Raw genomic sequence first — 18,868 nt, 5'->3', positions numbered from 1 at the left:
GATATTCAGAGTTTTAAAAATTTGGCAAGTCAGCATAAAAGAATTTTCAATTTATGCTGACATTCAGGATGGAAACAACTTTCCATTTGTGATAAAAGGGAACAAAATTGATATGGAAAACCGAATGTTTTATACAAATATGGCTCAAGAGTGGTATCAAGCTAATGGACAAACCCCTATTTCGAAACTAGCGCAAAAGATTCCACAAATGTTGACGCGGCATTTAAAGCAGCAATAAAAAAGGCTCCGAGATTAGGAGGACGTGATAGAGATCAAAACACAACACGGGAATACAGTTGACCTAAAGAGGAAGGCCAAAACCCAGAGTTCTGGTTGCTGTGGTAACTGATGAAGCTTATGGCATATTTTTTTCTGCAAAATATTTCTAATTTTTATAGTTTTTGGCAAATATGGCAAAAGCTTTTTTCTTTACTCTAGAGCACTCTTTCTCTAATCAGGACTTTGATCGTTGGAGAATAAATGTACATTGGTCATAAAGTTTTTTGAGGAGAGAGAATGTGCAATAGGGCATAAAACACTCTTTGTAATTCTATATTATATCACTGAAAGTCAATGCTAAGCATTATGTTCCACACTCTTTTGTAAAACATTACTTGTAAATTTATACAATATCAAAGGGGAATAAAATGTGATGTAATTTTAATTATTCCATTGAACAGTCTTTTGTAAACATTCACTCTGTGTTTTTAAAACGAGTCATCATGTAATAATTTTGAAGAGTTGTGATGAATAAGAGATCACAATACTTTTGAATGTGAAGTGTTATGTTTTATTTAGAACAATAAATATATGTTCATATTTATCATGGTCATGTTTTATTGTCTGTGGTAGTTAATTGGTTGGAATATCACAATAAGTCTTATTTTTCCTGAGTTTTTGTGAATATTTACCACTGAAGTCTTTCAGCTCCATTTTACGTATTTAGACGTCCTTTAGAAATCCTTTATAATTTTTATTTTTGTGTCCATATAAATGTTATTTAAACAAGTACAAGATTCTCAGAGAAAACATTTTAATAGGTTGAGCACCCTAAGTACCTTAAATTTGAAAATGAATTTAACTTTACAAACATTTTACAATCAATTCTAGAAAAGTGTTTGGAAAAAAAACAACTAATATTGACATAAATTAAGAAAATTTATTTGAAATTCAATGCGTTTTTAAAATAACTGGATTAATAATTATAACAGTGCATCTTTGGTAAAATCAAATGGTAGTATCAAGAAAAAATTAAAATTAAAATGCATGTAAAACCAGATTGAATTTAGACATTAAACAATGTCAAGGTTAATATTACTGATAATACATGTTTATAAGAAAGAACTACTTCATGCGCGAATCTAAAGGGACGGGGAAATTTGGATCCCCCGGAAATTCCAAACATTATTTTCACTGGGAAAACTTATCAAACATAGGCCTCGGAACTCCCATCACACCCCCTTCCCCCCCAAAATATGTGGATCGGCGCATGTACTTAGTATCTGACTTTGCATTGCACAACGGTGCCTTCTCCATATACAAGATTAATGTAACTGAAAAATGCATTTGGTAGTAATAACCTTTTCATTTACTGTAACATAAACATGTTAAAACATGTAAATCGATTTTTTAAAATGTTAATCATGTCTTGCTTAATGGTGGAAAATAATAGGTCACTGTAAGAGTAAGTTATTGACCAGTTAAACAATGATATAAAAACCCTCGGAATTGTATCGGACACAAGCAGTTTATTTACATGAAACGTTATTTCTTTGAAATCGGTTGCGCAACGCCCTTTTTGAGAAGGGGTCCATTCTCGTGAAGAAAGATTGCAGGCCAAACCACGAAGTCCAGCATCTTCCCACTGGCCGTGTACTCCCGATAAATGTCTTTTTTAAATTTATCCTTACATTTGTCCGAGAATCTCAAATACACAGGCGGATCCTGACCTACCATTAACCAACAAATATGAACGCACTTCATCAAAAAAGGCTTTGTACACTCCAAAACTTCCTTTTGTCCATTTGGAACTTCGCTTCTTTGTTTCCAAAAACTCTATAACGAGATGAAACAGCCGATGTATAATTAAACTATAATGTATACATGTCATAATTAATAATAGACAGTTCTCTCTCCCATTGTGGAACCAGATATACCTCTTGTACAATGACACTTGTTCCTTCCAGTGATGATTTCAGCATTTTTTTTGTGTTGCTCAAGCTGGTCACATTCAACCCAATCTTGGCGAGAATCTACAGGGAAACTCTGATTATAATTACTTTGCACACTTTACTCATGTCATCGTCGGAAACCAACAGTCGCTCTCGCTTCTCTTACCTAAGAGGTAAGGCGAGCGACCTCTTACCTAAGAGGTAAGAGAAGCGAGAGCGACCGTGGGTTTCCGACGATGTACTCTTGTATACAGAAATTAAAACAGGAAAGCTGTTTCCAATCTATTATAATCAGGAACGTATTTTTAACTATTTTACCGAATCGACTGCTTTACTGTCCGCTGAAGAACTAGAACTGGGGGAGACCAATAAAGTTTGTAACTTCTGAAGTTCTTCCAGAGTTATATTAGCTGTAGTTTCCTTGGTATCAGCGTCTTTCTTCTTCTCTGGGGTATTTTTTTCTTTTTTGTTCTTGATGAAATAAACAAAGCACGTTAACAAAATTTAATTAACTGAACAAATTTTCGAACTTCATGTTGCATACATATGGACGTTATAAAGGTGTCATGAACCCCAAGTGTAATAAATCGAGAACAAAAAATGTGTTCCATCATAAACCCCAAAAGCATTTTAAAAAGATGCCTTTTGACTTGTGTTAGAACACTGTTTCTAAAATCAAACATGCATCATCGCTTTATTATAATTCTGGGTTTACGTTCTTTCTTTTTGGCACAATAACACCTTCCTTTATAGCTACAGGTCTTGAAGCTTCTGGTCTGAAAAAATTAGGATGGGTGACATACATGTAGGAGCTAAAGTTCGTACCTGTAAAAAGTTGCAATGTACGGCGCACCAAAACTTACGCTAGTTTTGGTCTGATTAATCTTATTTCCACAATTTTTCTGTACTTATATTTGATTTAAAAACATCCTCGGACATTTTACTACAGACATTGTCACTGTACCTGCCTTTGATATCCTTGTATTATAAACACCATCATGAGTCCCGTATTTGAAGTGGAGTGCTGTAGTTTGGTACATGTAAAAAATGTCGACTCTCGATCTGCATTAACATTGTTCATTTTACGAAATCGTAAAAAATCTGAAGAAGTTAATGGTACTGCTTATTTTTACAGAGTTTGTGTGGAAATGTGATTAATCAGTTCAAAACTAGCACACGTTTTTGTCCGCCGTAAACTGCAACTTTCTAAGAGGTACCTTCGTATACGGAACTATAGCTCCCAGGTCGTCCATCCAATTTTTTTTCAGACCAGGAGCTACAGATCGCATCTTCTTCCGTTATTGCGCATATCGATGTTACTCGACGTATACTATTTTGCTTATGTCGCGTTTATATGCCTTTATATAATTTTCTAGGCCTCCTTACAGGTACTTTCGAAGGAGTTTCTTTGGGCTCAACAAGTTTCCAAAGCGTCAACTCTGCTAGTGTATTTGAATATCTCTTGCTGGAAATGTCCTTGCAATAGCCATACGAATCCTAAAAATCGAACAAAAAAAAGCCGATATAATGTATACAATTAAGTTGTTTTGATATAGAACTTTGTTTAATCATTCGATTATTCTTTTCCTGATATCTTAATGTCAAATTAAGGAATATATGCAGTCTAGTCAATTTGCAAAATTCCAAAGTTTAACCGTTTGATTTAAAGTTTTTGCGGATTGTCTGATAATAATGTTAACATACGTACCTCTAGAATTTGTAGCAGCGTTTGTATCGAGTCTCTATCTGACAGTTTACATGTACCAGACAACTGTTCAAAGACGTCCGTCCACAAGTTGTCGTATAGCTCGCTGAACTGTTCCCCGATTTTTTCTGGTCTGTTCGGATCACTCAGGTCAGTTATTAATGGATTGGACTCTGTCAATTTAGCGCCTGCTACTTCACTTAGTCTACCAATACACATACAGCTTAATTCACAAACCATAGTTCGATGTGCTTTTATTTCAATTTGATTATATTTACAGCACTGTATCTCGATTGCTGTTACTCGAAAACTGACGCTCAAATATTGCCTGACCTAGGGAAATATTTTTCAAGTATTGAGCACGTTAATAGATGGGTGAACAATCTGAATACGTTTACCCAAAATGTTGACTTCCATTCATTAATAAGAGGAGCCATGTGTTATTCCTATGACTGAAAAAAAAACTTTTAGAGAAAATGCGTGCTATGTGTACCATAAATTGTCAAAATACCTCAAAGTCACAATTTTTCATGCTATTTGGTTTTATAAAAATTTCATCCTTATCATTGTTTGTCTAATTGTTTGATTTTTGGTACGTGAAGCTATATAGAACAGCAGAAAAAACCCATGGAACCATAACAAAGGCCCTGCATGGATAAAACTAACTGAGCCTTCAGTTTAGGTGAAATTAAAAATGAAAGGATTTGTGCGTTGCCAGATCTAATCCTGATTGGAGTATTGGAATTATAGACTAAATGAATTCTATATATGGTTCTGTTCTTTATATATTTTGATTAAATCAGCGATCGATAGCATGATATAAGCTATAACTAAAAACACAATAGACACCTTTCACACACAATAAATTGTCGTAGATTTGATGATTTTAAATTCTATGAATTTTAAAGCCTAAATATAACACAACATTTACTATAAACTGTCAGGCAGAATATATATCTTATAAATACAGTATTCAAAGATAAATGCAGCATAGAGAGAACAAATGGCTAAAAACAACATCAGTGGTACTTATCAACCATGGGCCTTACCTTGTCAGAGCATTCTCTTTCTGACTTTTAACTTCTTTCAGATCGTTTCGTAATTTCTGCTCCCTCTCCTGATAGGTTTTGGACAATGTCTGATGTTTATTCTCTGTTTCTTTCAGTTGTTTCCTAAGGAGGTCAATATCTTTTTCCATTTGTTCTAGTTCCGCCTTCTTTTGCTGTATATCATTCTTGCTCTCATCAGCAGCTCTAGAAATTGAGTGAATCATCATTGTATTTGTTTTTTCCTGACGATAGGACAGCTTTCACAGGCACTTAATTCTGTGATTAAGTTTAATATGATAATAACACAAGATGTCTAACTCAAAATTCCGTGGAGTACCCCCCCCCCCCCCCCCTCCATGAATTTTCGCTTTTAACGGAAAAGCAGCGAACAAGTGTTTAGTATCATTCATTTCTCCAATAATTTACCAATAAAATTATATACATGTATGGCATGCTTGACTTTATTTTGTTCTGTCTGGTTCGTAGAATGCAAACCTATTTGAATCTACATCTGCGGGAAATGAAATTATGAATGGACCCCCGATCCACCCAATAGTGAGATTACGGACCTTAATTAAATTAATTCAATATTGAAAGTTGTTCAAAATATAACAATTTTCTTTCAACTGTATGTGTACTTTTTCAACAACTGTACAGTGTTCAGCGCCTCTTCCATATCAGGTTCCTTATTTTTACCAAGAATTACAGTGCATAGCATTTTTTGGTCAGCCTCCATCTTCTTATACATACTACATATAATATAAAACAATGCACATAATTAAAATGCCGCAAGAGGTCCACGGGCCACATCGCTAACCTAAGCAACAATAGCCATAATGGAGTCATATACAAAATATCTGGATAATGTAGTAAAATAAAATTTTAAAAAGATTTTCAAAATTTTCTTCAGATATTATTATGTTGAACACTGAGTCACTTTTAAACAGGATGATTTTAATACCATGTCAAATAATGTGTATTACAGTTCTCAAGAAGATCTTTAACAAATATCTATAAATCTACAACAATTTTTGAGCCCCTGGTGAAATTTAAAGAAACTCATATTACCCTACTTGAGGATGCTTCCACACAAGTTACAGCTTTTCTGGCCGATTGGTTTTTGAGAAGAAGATTTTTAAAGGGACTTTGACACGATTTTAGATCAAAATTTTCTTTTTCTTTTTTATGTATAAAATGATTTATTTGTTCATTTTTAATGATTGACAAAAATATGAATGTTAGAAGTCAAGTTATAAGAGAGATACAGAGGTAGGAAATCATTGTTATGTAAACAATTTGTTTACAAATAACGTAAAGTATGGAATTACCATTTCTTTGACCAGATGATTCGTGGCAAACAAGGTAAACTGATTTAATGTGTTCATAGATAGTATGATTAACAGAAAAAAGCAGCATTTGATGACACATATGTAAACCATAACAAAGCTCAAGCTTTGTGTACAAAACAAAGATTTTCAATCTCTGTATCTTAAATATAACTCAACATTTGACTTTCAAATGTTGACAAAGCAAAAGTAACGATATTAACCATTCTAGATATTAAAATCAGAAAAATAAAATTAAAAATTTCTCTATATATTCTTTTGGAAATTCCTAACACCCCCCCCCCCCAAATTGCGGCCCAGTCCTATCTCTGGGGATCATGAATTGAACGAACTTGAATCAACGCTACCTGAGGATGTTTCCACACCACAAGTTTTAGCTTTTCTGGCCAAATGGTTTTTGAGAAGAAGATTTAAAAAGATGTTTCTCTATATATTCTTATGTAAAATTCTACCCACAGATTTTGGCCCCATCATACACTCGGGGATCATCATTCGAAAAAAACACCTTGAATTTACCCAACCTGAGGATGCTTCCACACAAGTTATAGCTTTTCTAGCTAATTGATTTTTGAAAGATACCAACTAATTTTCAATAGTTCATTATCTCCCAATGAGAGAGGGTGTTGCCCTTCGTTTTGACAAACTTGAATTACCATCATCTAAGGATGCTTTGTGCAATGTTTGGTTAAAATTGATCCAGTGGTTCTTGAAAAGAAGTCGAAAATATAAAAAAGTTAACAGACAGAAAGACGGATAGATAGACAGACTCCGGACAAAAAGTGATCAGAATAGCTCATATGAGCTTCCAGCTCAGGTGAGCTAAAATTACTGAATTCTTATTTAATATTCATTAATGCTTCAAAATCACATATAACCATTATAAACAACTAAACCTTGTCAGCTCTTCGACAATTTTATTGGCCTTTTCGACAGTGCATTGATTCTCTTCCAGCTCACCAAATAAAGCAAATTTCCGTAATTCTTTATTAAATATGACTGCTTTCAATTCCAAACAATCGTGTTCAATCCTACAATTAACATCAACTATATAAGTAGTATCTGACATATTAACGACTTATCTGGCAACTTTTGTGAAAAAATTAGTTTAATTTGAATAAGGAATAAAAAACAACAGTGCACACTCTTTATCGACGTGTGTTAAACATTATCTGAAGATTTGATTATGTATATAGCTGTATGATCCGATTTATGTACAGTAAATGTTTTTGCATTAAGGTTCAATATATACAGATACATACAATATCTATAACTATATATATACACACACTTATATTTTTATGATATATTTGTATTGACCTAAAACATCGATCTGTATTTGGCTGAACAGATGTGATATTTATTTCATACCCGTGTAAAGCATTAATTCTTTCCACAACCTCCTCTGTTGATTGTGTCAGTTTGAAGTCCTTACTTTTGGTTGGATTCATCACTGCTGTTTTTACCAATGTCAAATCTTCTTGACATCTGTCATTTTCGAATATAAAAGAGGAAGCTACTACTAGTATTTTTTTTGGGAACACAGATAGTGTGCTCTTTTATGTATAAACTTTGAGTAAATGGCTATTGCCAATTTCGAGACATAAATATCAATATAAAGCAAACGAATTTTTAGTTCATTTATATTTAAATGTGATTTTTGTAAAATTAACCTTAAATTCAAATTTGAATATCAAATACCCGTGTAATGTATTAATTCTTTCTACAACCACCTCTGCTGGTTGTGTCGGTTTGAAGTCCTTGCTTTTGTTTCGATTCATCACTGCTGTCTTTATGGCGGTTAATTCTTTCTCATAACTACATATTCAAACAAACATGAAAAAGAAACTCTCAATATTTCTTTTTAAGGAATTTGATCTAAATATAACAAATTTTGTAGAGTAATAAATGTTCAAATTCCATGCATCAATTTCTTTGTTGTAGTATGAAATTATAATTCCAACATCTTTTTCTCTTTCGAGCATTATAGTTATCATTTTTTAAAATTCTGATCTGTATTTTTCGATATTTGAATTAAAAAAAATCCATGCTTTATTAATTATTTGTTATCACTGTAGCGTTAGAAATACAGATAAACCGTTAGTTATAAGCGATCTCCCAACAAGTCTTTTATTATTTGATCTTCCGCCATAGCGGTTATAAACGAATGAGTAAATCAGAGACTTTTTGAATGTTGCATTAAAAGTACAGAGATAAGGTGCATGAATATGTAGTTTTTCTACCTGTGAAGATCCTGTATCTTAGCCTTAGTTTTTTCTATGTTGTGTTCTTTCTCTTTGACTTTTGTAACCAAAAAGACAACCTTTTTGAGTTCCTCAAGATTTGATTCTAATTCCTTTGCTCTTCTACAGGTAACATATATTACAACTTAGAGTAAAATGTATACTAATAGATAAAACATGGAATATGTTTTATTTACATTTGACTTTTTAAAATAATTAATTGAAATTAATATTACCCTATTTTCTTGTCCTTAGTGGTCGTTTCTTTTAAGTTTTGTATTTCCCTGAAATAAATGGTGAGAGCGTACGTTATATATAACTAAAGGATGTAAATCTCCAATCGTGTCTTCTGACTCTTTGTGCATGATTTAGAATCTAATTGATAGGAATTACCGGTATACTCATTAATTAAAGACGCATGGACAGATTCAATGATATTTTATTAGACAAATATATTCTTATTTATGGCACCTTATATATTGATGTAAAATTGTATCATCTATTTATTTTTTTGTATTGACTTTCAATATAAATCTGTAATTTGTAACATGTATTTATAACATACTTGTATAAAGTAAAAATTTCTTTCGATTTGAATTTGAAGTAAAACATTTCTTAGTTAGAACTATTTCGTAGCATAAGAAATAAACATTCAATTACGTAGTTAATCAACTGTGAACATACATGTATATGGATCTTGCAATGTATATCATAATACATTCATTGTAAATAAATGAACTAAAATAAATGTTTTATTTCAGTTGGACAGATGTGCAATTATAATAACATACCCGTGTAAAGCATTAATTCTTTCCACAACCTCCTCTGTTGTTTGTGTCGGTTTGAAGTCCTTACTTTTGGTTGGATTCATCACTGCTGTCTTTATGACTGTCAGATCTTCCTGACATCTTAAGTTAAGAAATTTAAAAAGAAATTGATCTTTAAGTAACTTCAGATTTGTTAAATTGTTCCATGTTTCAATATCTTTATTTGCTGTAGGTTTTTAAAGTTTAAATCATGTAAACTTTACAAGTAGACGTAAATGTTGTTTTTGTTGTTGTTTTTTTTTAAGGAGGGGGCGAGAATATTTTTTTATTTAGCCTGTATTTCACGAGATTTCAATTTTTAAAAATTCTTTAATTTCAATTTTATTTATCTTGACCTCGAAAATTCGTATCCTAATGATATAGTAATAATGTTAGTTATCAACCCACGAATCTTCTTATTAAATATATCCGGAACAGCGGTTAATAATAAATACTAGTAAGTTAGAAACTTGTAGAATGTAGCATCAAACATACGAAGATCTAGAAGGAAGACATAGAGTATTAACATAGAGAATTGGTGTTTTTTTTACCTGTAAAGATCCTGAATCCTGGCTATAGCCTTTTCTTTGTCGTGCTCTTTAACTATGACTGTGTTAACCGAAAATATAACCTTTTTGAGTTCTTCTAATTCATCTGCTTTTCTATAGATAGATCACACAAGTTATAAAAAAAAGTAGAAATCAAATACATGCATATCTATAAGTAAAACATATCATATTTACATTTGATTTATTTAAGTTAGAAATAATACCCTTTCAATTGGTCTTTAGTTGTCGTTTCTTTTGAATTTCGTATTTCCCTGAATAAAAGAGTGTGGACATTCGTAAATAATAATATATATTTTAGCTGAGAGTTTTTTCATAAATTTAACTTTTTAAATTTATTAGACCTGCATGCTGCTTCAATTATTTCTTGGGGACTGCCGTCTGTAACATTTAACTCTTGAGCCAGTGTTTGCAGTTCTTCTGATATATCTTCATGTTGTTTTTCTGTTGCCTTTAATTTTCTATACAAGACAAACCAAGGTATATGTCACAGTTCACACTTTTTGCAAAGACAGTTCATAAGCTAATTCTGTTTGAAATAGAGGACGTCTTAAAATGAAATGAAAACAGACCTGACTAAAACAAACCACATGGATTTATGTCTCTCTCAAAACACATTTTATAAACGACTTCAAAACATATTGATATACATAAACAAGCAGATAAATTCAATAAAATGATATTTCCATGCAGTGATCGTTTATTCATCGATAATTTGAATTTCTTTACATCATGTTACACATTATACGAAATAAAATTTACATTAACGAGTGTTGTTTATTTTAGTTCGGAAAGTATTGCATATGTGCCATCACTTTTAAAGGTTTTTGGACTTGGATACATGGATGTAAATATAAAGAGTATTATTTTTTCTTCTTATTGTCGAAAGCTTTTCTAGTTCTTACAAATTTTGATAAATATATTTTTTGTATTTTATATAATTGTTAACGTATATACGAACTGATCAGAAACGTTGTTTGAAGCAATGTTTTTGTTAAGTCCTTTAAGAACCTTCCTCTTCTCTTCCTTTAAAGGAGTTGTCTCTTCCTCTAAAGGAGTTGGTGGCAATGGTCTGAAAATAAAACATATTTCATTTTCGATATTTACATTATTATTCTTAGGTTCTTAATTATACTTCTGCATGTTTGCTTGTTTTCTCCACAATGCTACATATCATAGTCTGCAGGACAGAATGTTTAGCCCCTATCTCTCTCTTTCTGTCTCTCTTTCTGTCTCTCTCTCTCTCTCTCTCTCTCTCTCTCTCTCTCTCTCTCTGTACGCGCGCGCGCACACACTCTCACATACACACAAACAAAAAACTGTAAATCCGCAAAATTAATGCTATAAAGGGGTAGCACGCATTGCAATGATCACAACATTCATAGCCTATAACACATATAAAACACACACAAAACATTTTACCAATCATGAATATATCATATAAAACAATTCTATTTGAGCATTAAAAAAGCGAGGAAACTTTGTTTGTTGCATAAAAATCTATTAATGTTTCACGCATATCATTAATTAAGGTAGGGAATTACCGCCAAAAGTCTATGTAAGTCATAGCATCGCTATGGTTGTGGAGAAGAAGAGAGGGACAGTGGGGAAGACAGTAAGAGACAATTGTGAATGTAAGATCATTTCACAGGCGGATAGCTGGATGGTCCCGGGCTGGGAGCTGATCACCCCAGTCGGCGCACCTCTGGAGGCCGAAACAACCGAGGAAGGATGATCCACCTGATGAAGGGGTCATCACGCATCTTTACCACCAGGATGTTTACAGGTACTTATACTTTCATGTTAAATACTGAAATCTGATTGGTTTAGACGCAGTTGATAACCCGTTCTATCACCCTCAGCGCTAGCAAAACACTTAGCAACGGGTAACACAACGAATTCTTACATGTGCATAAATTATGCGCGTACGGTTCGCCGTAGAATTCACGTCATTTCTATATAAAAGCAGTAAAAAATTCTCTAAAATTAGGACAATCAGTATAATAAATTAAATAGTGCATGTTTGGGAGGGTAACAATTGAAATTGACACCCCGAGGAAACAATTGTCAATCTCCGCGAATTTGGAGGATAAGAGTTGAAAATGACACCCCTCGAAAACCATTGTCAACCTCCGTTTTGCGTCGGTTGACAATGGTTTCCTCGGGGTATATATATGAGGAAACAATTGTCAATCTCCGCGAATTTGGAGGATAAGAGTTGAAAATGACACCCCTCGAAAACCATTGTCAACCTCCGTTTTGCGTCGGTTGACAATGGTTTCCTCGGGGTATATATATATATATATATATATATATATATATATATATATATATATATATATATATATATATATATATATATATAACGCTTCCTAAACGGTGCACCTATTTTGAAGAAGTAATTTTAATAACTTACCTTGGTTGTTGAACTGGTGATGAACTTGGGCTCTTTGCATCCGTTCTTTGAGCTATAGAGTTCCTTACAGGCTTTTCGTTACTCGACCTAAAATTGAATTTGATTTGTTTTTATCTCAAATATCAAAACATATGTTTGGCTTAACCATTTCGTTCATCTGATCATTGGAATGAAAATGGGTTAGTTGCTCAAATTGACCGTTGGTCAAATTCATGATACTTGAGGTCATGACCGTAGCAAAATGGCGGCAAATGAGGCAAATACCTCAGATATGAAAAGACGATAAAATTTATACCGAAGTTGGGTTTTTTAATGTCAAAGTTAAGAGGACCAGGTCCTGTGGCCAAAACAGTTGACTTTTTATCTCAGTCTCACTTTTCCATTCTAGTTCGTTTGTTAGAGTGATACTTAAACCAAAAGTGAGCTCGTCTAACTTTTATGGCCCCGGGCCTGAACTAGCCAAATTGACTATATATAAACCCCATCAACTTTCATAAAACCCCATCAACTTTTATATCTGCCTAAAATCTTGAATCTGCTACCCTCACATACCTTTAAAGGTGCTCTTTAATTAGAGATAAACAACCCAATGTAAATTGGACCCTTGATATGGCCACATCCTACCCACGAAAATTAAGTTTTGACAAACTTGAATCCACATTAACTGAAATTGCTTTCGACGCTAATCTTTTATTCGCTTGCGAGTTTTCGCAAGTTTCGCGAGAGCTTCGTCATTGCGAATATTTTTCGCCGCGAATAAAATATGAACGTATGATTGTCATTACAAATGGGATTTGATAAGGCTTGGTAGCGAAAAAACTCCTCCCCATGGTGTCATGTTGTAAATTTTGAATTTGCCGGGTGGCAGTAAATACTAGTATACAAAATTTACAACATGACGTTGGCCTGACTCTACCCACGGGGATTATGATTGAACAACCTTGGATTTACACACAAGTTTTATAGCGTGCCAGGGCAATTGGTTTTTGAGAAGATTTGAAAGACATTCTCTCTACATATTCCAATACAAAAACTCGCCCCCCCCCCCCCCCGCTGTGACCCTACTTTACCCTCAAGGATCATAATTTAAACAAACTACACTACCTATGTATGTTTCGATACAAGTTACAGCTTTTCTTGCCAGTTGGTGTCTAGGGGGAAAGAAGTTTTAGGATTTTTCAGTACGCATTCCTGTGTAAAATTTGATCATCCATTGTGAACCTACGCTTTTTTGAGATTACGAACAGAAAGAAAAACTGATCAGAAAAGCTATGACGGTGTAAAGAATTGCAATGATCGCAACACTTATAGCCCCATAAAACACAAAGAAAGATTTTACCTCTCATAAATTATACATTTCTCGTTGAAAATGAAAAAAAAGAGAAATACTTCATATGTTACATGAAAAAGGTAAATTATGAGTATCAATGTTTCTCTTTAATTATTTTATAGTCATCGTTTACCAGAGCTCACATGGAAGGTAGAAACAGTTCTTTCATAGAAGAAGTAATTTTAAACTAACAAATTACCTGCTCCGTTGAACTGGTGATGGGCTTGGGTTTTTTGCAACCGTTCCTTGAGCCGAAGCATTCTTTGCAGGTTTTGTGTTGCTCGGACTAAAATTGAATTTGAGTTGTTTTTATCTCAAATATGAAATAATAAAAGTTTGACTTTAATATCTACAATGTACATCTGATCATTGGTTTGAGAGGAGTTACGCTTACAAACTGTTCATCAAATGGTACCTTCAATACTAGTAAATGGCCAATTTTAACCGCCAAAGAGCTAATCTACACAGTTTATCCTATTTACCAACAAAGTTTTGGAAGATTCTGTACTTCGCTTCAAGAGAAGTTGTGTTTAACAAAAATAGAGACTGACCAACAGACTGACTGATCAAACGACGAACAGACGGGTAAAAATAAATATTAAATTCATTCCTTATAATTTAATTTAAAACTATTCATTTAAAAAACCCAGTAAGTTGACCCTTAAAATACCATCAAAGCTGGTTAAACTGTATAAAATTGGAAAAAGTAAAAGTACCGTGGATTTTTTCTGTGGGGTTACCTTTTACTTATTTTCTTCTTCATTTGGCCTAGAAACAGGTAGACATAGCAAGTGTGCCTAAATTCTAAGGAAATTGTGTACTAGGATTTTATTCACCAGCATGGGTGGGTTTCTAATACGGGTGTTTGATTTCATTTTATATATGAAGAGGCAAAAAAGGTTATTTGTTAATTTAAAATGATATATGTACTTGAGACTAATGACCAGGTAACTAAAGAAGTTTAAAATAAAAATTCTTCTTAACACGACTAATATACATAATTAATTCCACAATTTTTCACATTTCTGTCTGAAAGTATTTGTGAATTTGATATGATTAATAACTTGTAAATTCGTAAATAAAATACTTCAATCGTTACAACTTTATGTATTAAACATAATTTATCGTCGTAATTATCTAGAGTTTATGGATGTATTGATATATTTTTGTATTGACAAGACCACAGCACAGGGAATAGAGAATAGCTGCAAGTTTACTACATCATGCGAATGATCAAATAACAAAAATGAAAGCAATATGAGCTGCAATTTTCATGATTTTTTTTACGAAAATGATACTAGTATTTTCTACAAAAATGTCAAAAATATCATGGTTTTTAAATTTTCTATTCGCCAAATTTTTGTGAAAAAGGCCGTTAAGAGCCTTAATTGGAGCAATATTGAATTATTGATGTCCTGTTAAAAAATTGATCTGCTATATGTTCCTTGGAAGAGAAATCTTTCCTCTGACAAAAAAATAATGATTTTTAGCTTACCTGAGCTGAAAGCTCAAGTGAGCTATTCTGATCACATTTTGTCTGTCGTCCGTCTGTCTGTCCGTCTGTCTGTAAACTTTTCACATTTTCAACATCTTCTCAAGAACCACTGGGCCAATTTCCACCAAACCAAAAACAAAGCACCCTTAGCCGTTGTGAAAATTAAGGATCACGCCATTTTGCAAACAGAGATAATTAGGGATTTATGAAAAATTACGAGAAATTTTCAAAAATCTTCTTTTCACAAACTATAAGACCAGGAAAACTGAAACTTGTGTGGAAGCATCCTCAGGTCGTGTAGATTCAAAGTTGTGAAATTCATGACCCCCGGGGGTAGGGTGGGGCCACAATGGGGGGTCGAAGTTTAACATCGGAATATTTAGAGTAAATCTTTAAAAATCTTCTTCCCAGAAACTAATCAGCCAGGAAAGCTGAAACTTGTGTGGAAGCATCCTCAGGTAGTGTAGATTCAAAGTTGTAAAAATCATTATCCCTGGGGGTTGGGTGGGGCCACATTGGGGGGGGGGGTTAAAGTTTTACATAGGAACATATAGAGTACATTTTTAAAAATCTTCTTAAAAACTAATCAACCAGGAAAGCTGAAAGTTGTGTGGAAGCATCCTCAGGTAGTATAGATTCAAAATTGTGAAAATCATGACCCTTAGGGGTAGGTTGGGACCACAATAGATAGGGGGGGTCAAAATTTTACATAGGAATATGTAGAGTAAATCTTTAAAAAATTTCTTCTCAGAAACTAATCAGCCAGATGATTCCTTAAAATTGTTAAGACTTTGGCCCCAGGACAATTCTTCGGCCTCACAAGAAGGTTCAAAGTTTGATGTAGGTTTATATCCCATATATAAACAATTGTTAAGGATCTTTTTGAGAACTGAAATACTCAACATGCGATATGAATATAAAATCATCCTGTTAGAAAAGGGACTAATGATTATAAACATAAGAATATCCAGGGGGGGGTGGATTTTATTTATACAGGATCTACATGTATTATTGTACATTGTCCAGATAGTTTGTATTATGACTCCATTAAGCTGATTTTATCATACCTATTGTTCCTCAGGTGAGCGATGTGGCCCATGGGCCTCTTGTTTCTAATCTTACTTATCATAAAAGTTAAAGTTATATGCAGACTTATCATACTAGCAGGTTTTTGCAGCAAAATAAAATTCTAAAAAATACAGCTTATATTGCTTGAACTATTTATTACGAATTCAACAATTTATCAAATTCAGAAATATTATTATAGGCCCTTAGTGGACCTCTAGTTGTTTGGACAAATTGGAAAAAAGGACCCGTATTCTTTTTCTGCTGATAGATTCTATAGAAAGATCTTAATTATACACGCCGACAAACATGCGTTATCTGAAAACTTGCACCAGCACATTATGGTTCCATGTAGATTCGATCTACAATCAAACAACAAAAGACAAATCATTACTTACGTTTTTGTTGGTAATTTAGACTTTTGTGCACCAGCTGGTTGTGTTCCTCCTCTGCAAGAGTGTCCACAAAAATGAAACAAATTTAATAGTAATAAATTAACTTTAAAAACATTAATTTGGCTCAAAAAAAAAAGAATTCATGTTTTCAATCAGTCCAGAAGTATCATCAAGTTTGAAGCTTTTTACGAAGATTAATTACTCTTTTTAAATATTTACGTGTATTGTATGATTCTTATATAATATATAGTATATAACTCTGATGAAAGTTATAAAAAAAAATGTAGTAGGAGTGGCATTGGAGCCGAGGTAGACACCGATGATCAGTTTTGTGGTATTGTAGAGTAGTGGATTTACAGGTGTACTTTTCACTAGGGTGCATGAAAATTGAAATTTTCATACAATTAAAAATAACGGGAGTATATTACGAGTTTCATTTAAATTATTGGATATTAGTTACCTCATGGCTTTAAATAATAGGGAGACTGAACATTTGCATAAAACATCCAGATATGTTCTTTGTACTATGCCATAAATAAAATTATAGTCAGACAAGAATTAAACTCTCTTTGGAAGTACAAGTGTTGTTTACACAATACATGTATCATTTTCTAAAAAAAAAGTTAGAAAAGTTGAAAAAAATTAAAAATTAAAAATTGATTTGTAAATGTTACTTTGATTTGAAAATCACGATGTTTAAATTCGATAACATCATTTAACTTAAAGAAAACAAATTACTGAGTATTGTAGACACAGACTTGCATTTGTTTGCAAGTATAACTATATGTAGCACTGACACCGCTTTTTTTCGCTGGTTAGGTGAATTGACATTTATGATATTTGTTTGTTGATGTGATTGTTGTACTTGCCTTTCTCTTCCAGTCACAGGCATGCTTTCTGAATTCTTTATAAGTTTTTAAAAAATTTTATCTGACCTGAAAATGAATTGAGATTATTTGTTTTAAAGCGGAAAAAATTATGCTGTACTTGTGTGGGTAGTGTTTTTTTAAAAATTGATAAATGTTTTAACACCAAGAGACACACATTACATAGAAAATTAACTCAAATGATCTAAACCAAAAAGGCTTTTACAGATTTGAAGCAAGACATTGACCTTCTGATTGCACTAAAGAATTCCTCCTTAAAAATCTTGATTTAAAAAAAATCATATTTATTTATTACATACTTGTTTAGCATCGATAAAGTAAATTAAGTTTGTAATTATTTATTTCAGTGTCATCTGCCAATATTACAACTAAATTTTCAGATAGACACAAAACCCGATCTTAGCGATAATTAATGCAGAAAATTTACATGTTTTTTCTGCAATAAACCACCTTCATATAATCTTGTAACATGCCTGTGTTTCTGCAAATATTTATTGAATTGTTGTTAATTACTCAATTATCATTTATTGAATTAAAACGACAAATTATTAAATGAGTTTTAAAGTTACTCGTTAAGTTTCATTTCTTCCAATGTAATTTCGTTCCTCTGGGATCTTCTAGGAAAAATCTGTAGATCTATTCAGCAAATGGCAATTTAGTATTACTTCCTAGAATTTCTAATTTTAGAAACTTGCTCTTTTTCTTGTACGAATTTTAGAAATCTTTTGTACACTAGTATCTAATTTATTTAATCATATTTGATATCTTTAGTTTTGATATTTTCTTACTGCAATTAAAAAAAAATTGGTATAGATATATAAATATATATTGATATGCACTGGTTTCGTTATAAAGCAAAGTTAATACATAATTATGATCATCTAACCTTCTTGCGCGGTAGTTGTTCTGGTTTCCTTGCATTTTCTCGAAATCTTGATGTATATATCTAGTGCTATGTCACGATGGATGCCTAACTGTCCGGTCTGGTCAGTTCATAGAAGTACAGCAGTGTAAGAACATTGAAACGTTGTTTACATTGGAAACCCGTTGGTGCTCTGGCTTAGTAATGTACTTTCGTTTTGACAATCGCGAGTTTGCCTAAGTTTAAAAATGACGCTCTATTTAAATTAATGGCTTACTATGTTCTTAACAATGAGGCTGAAATAAGAATCCGTGAAGTTAATTGTCTGCGCACGTACGAACATCATCAAAGTGTTTAGAGTACTCAACGAGGAACTGGCAAAAAAAAAATCCCATTGGGTTTATCTTAGATCCATAAAGGTGTAATGATATATATATGCAAAGTTTTTGTACGTTGGAACAATTAACATTTATCTCAAACTGCTCAAGTAAACATTCTTATACTTCTTCATTCCAGCTTGATTTCTAATCATTGT

General features: G+C 32.8%; 1 protein-coding gene across 1 annotated transcript; it reads right to left on the bottom strand.

Moving 5' to 3' along the window:
- Positions 1-1,145: 1,145 nt before the first annotated feature.
- LOC105332159 (repetitive organellar protein) lies at positions 1,146-16,634 on the bottom strand. Its single transcript, XM_066076879.1, has 20 exons — positions 16,588-16,634; positions 13,829-13,915; positions 12,300-12,386; positions 10,845-10,955; positions 10,228-10,344; positions 10,090-10,137; positions 9,869-9,979; positions 9,303-9,419; positions 8,748-8,795; positions 8,512-8,634; positions 7,970-8,086; positions 7,640-7,756; positions 7,165-7,299; positions 5,564-5,674; positions 4,926-5,129; positions 3,880-4,081; positions 3,558-3,668; positions 2,490-2,642; positions 2,157-2,252; positions 1,146-2,055 (listed from the first exon to the last, which is right to left on the bottom strand). The coding sequence occupies exons 8-20, from the start codon at positions 9,380-9,382 to the stop codon at positions 1,765-1,767; spliced, it is 1,788 nt and encodes a 595-aa protein (XP_065932951.1). The 5' UTR covers positions 9,383-9,419; positions 9,869-9,979; positions 10,090-10,137; positions 10,228-10,344; positions 10,845-10,955; positions 12,300-12,386; positions 13,829-13,915; positions 16,588-16,634; the 3' UTR covers positions 1,146-1,764.
- Between the last annotated feature and the right edge of the window lie 2,234 nt (positions 16,635-18,868).

The sequence above is a fragment of the Magallana gigas genome, chromosome 2, assembly GCF_963853765.1.
Source record: "Magallana gigas chromosome 2, xbMagGiga1.1, whole genome shotgun sequence".
Lineage (NCBI taxonomy): Eukaryota > Metazoa > Mollusca > Bivalvia > Ostreida > Ostreidae > Magallana > Magallana gigas.
Note: the sequence above shows the minus strand (reverse complement) of the source record. Positions and strands in the feature narration are given on the sequence as shown.